This window comes from Mesocricetus auratus, unplaced genomic scaffold (assembly GCF_017639785.1).
Source record: "Mesocricetus auratus isolate SY011 unplaced genomic scaffold, BCM_Maur_2.0 Super-Scaffold_100007, whole genome shotgun sequence".
Classification (NCBI taxonomy): Eukaryota; Metazoa; Chordata; class Mammalia; order Rodentia; family Cricetidae; genus Mesocricetus; species Mesocricetus auratus.
The window spans coordinates 71644106-71651930 of NW_024429191.1; the positions used below are offsets into that span (position 1 = coordinate 71644106).

The window sequence follows — 7825 nt, forward strand, 5'->3', positions numbered from 1 at the left end:
GGGTGTGCTGCTAATGCAATGGTGCTCAGAGTTGCCTTCTAAGATACAAGCCTGGGGGGGGGGATGTTTCAGATTCAAACCATAGCACTGTACAGCCAGATGTTGGGGAAACTGTGGCTCTGCAGACAGTCCTCTGGTAGGCTGTGTTATTCCAACTCACCAGTATTCAAAGTCCCATCTTTCTTTCTTCCTTAAATCCCTGACACCAGCTTTAATTGTGTGACTTCTTTGACCACCAAAATGTGAACAGAAGTGAGTGACGTGCTGCTTCTGGGATGGAACAATTTTAGAGTCACCGTCTTGTTTTTCATTCTGTCACTAGGATCTCCAAACCGCAAGGCAACCATCAGGTTCAAACCATAACACAGTACAGCCAGCTATTCTAAGAGTCTGAGTCACAGAGTGTAAACAACAATGACCTGGAGGACAGCCTTCAGTCACCTGGACTGTTTGTAAACAATAAATAAAATTCTGTAGTTTAAAAAAAATAAGAAAAAGAATAAGACACCAGCTAGGTGGGGAGACTAACAATGGGACTGTTTGTCACTGAGGATACTAACAAATACACGCTTCTGAAAATGTATGCGTATTTTAATATTATAGATAATAAAGATGTATCAGCAATTCATCATCAAGATACTAAGTTTTGCTTTTATTACCTTCCTTTTTAGATGATGCATATTTACTACAGGGACTTAATATAGAGGAACTGTATCCAGAGACCTCTAGTTTCATCACTTATGATGGGTCGATGACTATCCCTCCCTGCTATGAGACAGCGAGTTGGATAATAATGAATAAGCCTGTGTACATAACCAGGATGCAGGTGAGCTTAACTTTGGTTCTTTAGCTAATGGAAAGAATGTGTGAGGACTGACTGAGCAGATTCCCAGTCAGCAATGTTGATTTAACTAGTATTTGTGCAGCCATAAAGTGCAAACTGGGTGACACGACCAACAGAAACCTGTTTGCCTCGCAGTTCTGGGGAACAGAGACCCGGATGAAGGAGTCAGAATGGTTGGTTCCTTCTGAGGAATGTGAGAATCTGCTCAATGCCTGGCCCCTGTCTAAGGAGAGATCTCACGTACCCGCAGTTTGGGCATGGTCAGTGCTGTGGGTATATGAGATCTCTTCTACATCCCTGACTTTTGTGGTTTGCCAGAAATCTCTGGCATTCCCTGGCTCAAGATGTGCCACCCCACATCTCTACCTTCACTGTCACTTGGTGCTCTCCATGTGACTACATCTCTGTTACAATCAACCCTCTTCAAAAAAGACCCTAGTGGTACTAAATCAAAGCACTAACTTCAATTATTTCATATTAACTTAGCTGATTGCATCAGAAGCAGCTCTACTTCCAGGTAAAGTCACATCCTGAGTACTACAGATTACCTGTACCTTCAATTCACAAGTTGGGGCGCACACAATTAAATCCACAACACCTGTGTTTATAGAGCCAGTGTCTGAAGTGGCCTAATCTGAACTGTGGAGACACTTTCCCTGCCTGGGGGAAATAAGACTACAGAGCTGGTTCCACAGTCACGCTTTACAGATAGAGTGTTCAGTGTTCAGATAGAGGTGCAAATGGCTAAAAATGCAATGCCTCACTCCTGCAACCCCATCACTTGAGAAGCTGAGACAGGAGGACTACCCCAAGGTCTATGCCAGCCCTAAAACAATGGCTACTGAGTAGGTACCTGTCTCAAAAACTTAACTATTTTTTAAGCTAAGTATTTTAAATAAGCTAAAGAGAACCTCAGCGGTAGAGTGCTTGTCCTATGTGAGTGAGACCCTTGGTTCGATCTCTTAGCACTAGAGACAGGAAAAAGAACCTATGTCTCTATGTGCGTGTCAGTCTCGAAGCAGGGGTAACATGGTGCACAGCATCTCACAAAATTGCTTTGGGTGTGAGTTTTTAAATATCATTTCAGGTAGTCTATCCCTTGGAACTGCACAGGAACCAGGCTGTGCCAGCTTTGCTTAGTGGCTCATTGTGCACTCCTGGCTTGCCAGCATCCTTCTTTTCCCCATGATGAGGGTAGATTGCAAGCACCTGTTCCCGCTCCAGCAACTGATATCTCGTATCCAGAAAGTCTCAGAGGGAAGATGAGCAAGTGAAGCAGAACCCCATCTCCTTGGCAAGATCTGTGTTCACAGTCTGACGAGATGAACTTTCCAGCCCCTGACCCTGGTGGGACTTGTTGGATGACAAACAACAATCACTCCTTCTGGGTCACCCAAGCTCAGAAAAGGGACATGTTAGGAAATACTGGAGTATCTCAGAGAGTTCAAGGCTGGAAACTAATGTGATAAAACAGCCCAGGTATTCACAAGACAGAAATTGCATTGGTTCAGCTTAGGGCAGCAGACTTACCACTAGGATCTGGGTAGTAACCATGTAGGGTCAAGGTATTGGAAAGAGCAGAAACCGCTGCCTGGGTACATTTGAGGATGAGAATCAATGACTCGTTTAAAGTCCATGAGATAGTGAGTTACATGCAAATGCACTCCATGTCTGAAAGGCATCAGTGGGGCCATTCACCTCAGCTCAGCAGAGGATGCTGTCTGACCAGGCAACAGCCTATTTAGCCTTTTTTTCCCAGCACATCCACATAGTGGCTGGGTCTCACCGCTGTTTCTCTCCTCAGATGCATTCCCTACGTCTCCTCAGCCAGAATCAGCCATCACAGATCTTTCTGAGCATGAGTGACAACTTTAGGCCTGTGCAGCCACTCAACAACCGCTGTATCCGCACCAACATCAACTTCAGTTTACAGGGGAAGGACTGTCCTAACAACAGGGCCCAGAAGCTGCAGTACAGAGGTGAGTACCGGGGCTCTTGGAACAGTACCCAGGCCAGAGGTCCATCTTTTAGCTTAGGCCTCTCTCCCATTGTAAGATCTCTGATGGTAAATTCACTGCCATACACACTTGCAAGGTGCTTCTCCATTAGCAAATTTCGCATGTCATACATAGATGAAGAAGATGAAGGTTGAAAGGCTTGATTTATGTGATGTATAGATGTTTAATGTCACATGTATCAAACCTTTTTCTCTCCTCTGGTTCAAGCAAAACAGTCCTTTCTATCGACATTTTATCAGAGAGCTGGGAAAGCCTGATTTCCCCAAGGCCATGTTAGAACAGAGCAGTAAGAAGCATTGGAGGTTTTAGCGGTGTGTCTCCTTAAAAGGGATGGAATGCTCTAGATGACACATTGCGCTAGGGTCCAAGGAGTGAATAGTCATATCTTTGCCTAGAGCCACATCCCTATAAGCATTTATTATTCCTACTAAAAGGGTGTTTAAGATGGCATCTGTCTCCTGTGACTGGCTGGTCCACACTCAGGCTTCTGTCTTTTCTTCTACACAATGACTAAGCATCCATCGGTCAACATGGTGTACTCTCAGGGTGGAAAGGGAAGAACAAACAGGGCAGTTTCAGAGATGTCCTGGACTAAGAGTCAAGACATTCAAGAACCTACCTTTAACAAGCCATGTGACTCTACCCTGAGCTTTTCCCATCATTCCCAGTCTCATCCTGGCAGTCTTGTCAGTCACCATAGCTTGTGTCTGAATGGGGGAGTCCTTTATAACAATGACATGGTCCCCAAATACAAGGGCTGTGGTCATTTCCAGACAGCTTTGGAAAGCAGATACCACTGCATTGGTCCTCTTCCCTCTGGGCTCCTTTCATCCTTTTTTCCTCCCTTAGACACTCATAGGATGCCTAAACTATATAGTCCTTGATCCCTTTTTGCCACCACTACAGGACAAATGCCCATTTCTATCATTGACCCTTCTCCTTATTCCTCACTGACTTATTGGACACCTACTATGTATCAGGCACTTATGGTACAGTGGTAATGAAGATAGATGTGACCCTAACTACAGAGAAGTTGTGATCTCAATCAGGGTTTGCCACATTTAATACAAAGAAGCAGCAAGCAAATATATTAGGCGTTGTAGGTCAGATAGTCTCTGTCCCACTCTAATGAAGTAGTATGAAGTCAGCCATAGGTAACATGCAAATGATGTAGCATGAAATCAGCTATAGTCAATATGCAAATAAAGGGGTGTGTATTAGACTGAGGCTATTAACTAAAGTGTCCCTATCTCTGGTCTAAACCAGTGCGCCCCTCTCCCAAGTAGGACTTTCTACATGACAAAACTAGTCTAGAACCATCTCAGCTATTGACCATTTGAAGTGTGACTAGCTTGATGACACAAGTACATTTATTCTTTTCATTCATTTGGCTTCACAGTAGTAACCTGAAGCTCTTGTAGCCAAGAGCTAGCATTCTGGGAGACACAAGCCTAGAAAGCCATGGGGCAGGGAATAGACATGATGCTAATGAACAGGCAGGCTTTTGAGCAGGCCCCCTGCACTCTGTGCACATTAATTCAGGTGTGCCTTGTTTTGTGTTGTGTGTATGTGTGTGTTCGGTTTTGTTTCTTTCTCTCTTTCCAGTAAACGAATGGCTCCTCAAGTAGGGAACTAAGCCAAGAAGAATCCCACCTCAGTGAAGTTCTACAACTGTGAATTGACGTTACCCAGAATGCCCCCTCTTTCTTCCTTCTCTTTCCTCCCCTAAACCTCTCACTCTTTGGATTGGTCCCTTCTTCATGAAAACTGTTTGCAAAATGTGTCAGAGGAGTGCATCTCTCTCTCTCTCTCTCTCTCTCTCTCTCTCTCTCTCTCTCTCTCTCTCTCACACACACACACACACACACACACAACAGTACACACACATCTTATCACCTCCATGATGGGAAGTCAAGCCTCAGAAACAAAGGTTCATTCATCAAAGTCTTAGAAGAAAACAACCAGTTAACCTGATTACAATTTTGATACTGTTTTCCTGAATTAATAACTCTATCCAATGAGACTTCTCAGCCTTTGTACATACAAAAATTCTTCCAAAAGAGAGAGGGGAGAAAACACCGCTCTAAAAGCATCAAGTGGACTCTATCTCATCATCCCTGACGGTGTCCTAAGATACTCCAAGGATGCTGGTGACAGGTAAACCAGGACAAAGCTGACCAAGGACACTTATTTCTAGATTACGATTCTTCTGTTTACTCAATGATTTAAAAAGAAAATATTCAAAAAAAAGGACAGACATCAAAGAGCTATACGTTGTGTATATATATATCACTGCAGACTATAAGAATGGAATCATTTCCCTATTGTCACATAACCGTACTAGGATTTGCCCGAGATCAGAATCGATCCATTCACTGTTTCTTGTTTTCTGAAGGTCATACATTGTGTTTGGTTATTGTTAACAGCCCAATAAATGTGTTTAATGCGTTGATTTCATTTTTCTGGCTTTGGTCTGTTCTCCTTCCTGCCAGGCTAAACCCTAGCCCCACGCAGCTACCTTCCGGATCTCCCGTGTTCCTTCATCTCCATGTTATGTTCATTTGCAGCCGGTTTTACTGAGTTTGTGGCAAGCAGGAATGCATTTGCTAAGCAAGTATGCCTTTAATTCCACCCCATGGCTCGGTCATTCATCCCAGGTGAGCTTTGGCCTGATATAGTAGGCGACAGATTCCTTGCGTTTCAAAACTGCCATTCCCCGCCCCAACCCCTGTGATGCTCCTGAAGGAATGCACTTTGCCTTGTAAATTCCTGGGAAATTGGGGTATCTTTTCTCTCCAGGTGCAGCCAGATCCCACAAAGTACAAACGAATGCCTTTCTTTTCTTGTTTATAATGGTCACTCACTGTGTTTGGTTACTGTCAAAAAAAATCAATAAATGTGTTTACCAAGTTGCCCAATGCCCGTGTCTGAGTTTATTGAGAAGGAGGATGCTCCCTGCTGAAGTTCCCTGAGTCCTGCTGGGTCCACCAAGCAATTGCATCCAGCCAGCAGGGCAGTCAGAGCTGCGGGAACAAGCTGTCTGGCCAGTCCCAGAACCAGGTAATTAGTACCCTGTTGAGAAAACATATAGGCTTAGCTGCAGGAAGGGACGACTCGGATGTTCGGTTGGTTGCCAAATTAAAAATAACTTTCTCCTCTCCTTCCTGCCACACTGTCCAACAAGAGGGGAAGCACTGACAGGGCAGGTTTGTCCAAACAGCACAGACAAGGTAGGTGTATTGGAAACCCCATCTAGGGGAAACGCAAATTGGTAATGAAAAATTCAAACCATGGGTTATCTCATGATTAAAATACGGTGCTAAGCTGGGCCTTTCTCTTTCCACTTCCTGCATTAGCAGGAGTTACAGAACAACCCGAGCCATGTGGGCATCTAGGTCTACTTCTAAGCAGGTTCATTTTTACAGAAAAGAGATCCTCTACAAAAGATTTCAAGCGAGCAGGAATCAGCCTTGCACTGTGTGGCTGGCTGCTTGCTCTGTGGCCCCAATCTCCCCAAACCCGTGATGTAGTCAATGAGGGAATATGACACTGAAAAATATGCAAGTACATTGACTTCACTCCACTATCTGCCTACCGCATGACCCTGTGTAGATTACTTACTGTACACTGGACATATTAAAACCTAGTCTGTGAGTTCTGTCAATGCAAACAAAAGAAAAAAACAAAAACCAACCTACAGCTATGACCACAAGAAAAAGAGTTTATTCTGGGAAGCAAATCTGGCTTACCACATGAAGGCAATTTAATCATAACAGAGAAGATAGGCATAAATCAAGGCAAATACAAAATACATTGGTGGCTATATCCGAGTGGTGGTTACAGCAAGAAGAGGAGATCTCTCCTACGGGTCTCAGATGCTAGCTGATGCCATTCCTAGCTTTGGAGTTGGCGAAAGCTAGTGATCTACTAAGTTAATAAATTCAAAAACAGCTTTACCTACTTGTCACAAGATGCTAGTCCTGACACAACGCTGGGCAAAGAGTGGCATGGCTTTCTAAGGGAGCTAAAGCTAACCCAAGATAGGGTAGTTAGGCTGTGGGCCTGCAACACTGCAACCTGTCCACATCACGGCGGTTCCATCAGTGTATCAGTAGTTACAGACATGGCTTCCAAATAACCGCTAATGACACCACAACACCTGCACTTGACTGCCCTGGGGGTGATGGCCAGGGAGCATTTGCTTGGCCTAGTCACCTGAAGTATCAAAACCATACCATACATGCCTCCCTTCATAGAAAAGGGTTAGTGTTGATCACCGGGGGACGTCAGACAAACACCAAGAAGGAACAGGTGTTGTGCAGACAGGATAAGCAGGTGTTGAGGAGGAAGCAGGTCTGCAGGACCTGGGCTCCCAGGCCCTTTTCTCTTACCAGTGTCCTCCGTGACTTTGAACAAGTCAGCTCATCTCCCCCAGGCTGGGGCTGGGACAAAACAACCTCCCGTGACCTTCCTACAATGGCATTCCTCAGCCCACCTCTCTCCCTGTGTTCTTTAGTCAAAGGTGGGGGCAGATTAAGGAAAACCCAAGTGATCAGCTGCCCATGGTGTCCCTGAGCCTTGGGAGAATTTCTCCTTAACTGACTGAACTTGAAATGGGTCCAACTGGTCTCTATCTCCCATCTTTGAGACCAGTTCAAAAAGGCCCTTCTCCACGTCCCCCAAGGTCCTAAAGCATAAGGCAGAGAGCAGACATTCCACCTTCAAACCAAAGAGGAACAATGAAGATTAGCTAGACTGTGATGTAGTTCACTTGGCAGGATGCTTATCTAAACATGTACCCTGTAAACTGGACATGGTTACTCATTCCTGTAATACCAGCAATGGGAGAGGTAGAAGTAGGAGAATCAGTTTATGAGTTTGAGTCCAGCTTGAGCTACATGAGACCTTGAATGAAAAAAAAAAATGAAGAAGAGGTTGGCTTTTGTACAGATCCACTTTGGTT

General features: G+C 44.6%; 1 protein-coding gene across 5 annotated transcripts in view; it reads left to right on the forward strand.

Annotated features, from left to right (window-relative positions):
- The window catches only part of Ca10 (carbonic anhydrase 10), a 497907-nt gene extending 492132 nt beyond the window's left edge, over positions 1-5775 (forward strand). For all 5 annotated transcript variants that reach the window (XM_040749478.1, XM_040749477.1, XM_013117703.3 and 2 more), the window contains 3 exons: positions 672-826; positions 2649-2823; positions 4468-5775. In XM_040749478.1, coding sequence (XP_040605412.1) covers positions 672-826; positions 2649-2823; positions 4468-4490 — 353 coding nt within the window. In that variant the 3' untranslated portion in view covers positions 4491-5775. The remainder of the gene's footprint in view (positions 1-671; positions 827-2648; positions 2824-4467) is intronic.
- Positions 5776-7825: the final 2050 nt, after the last annotated feature.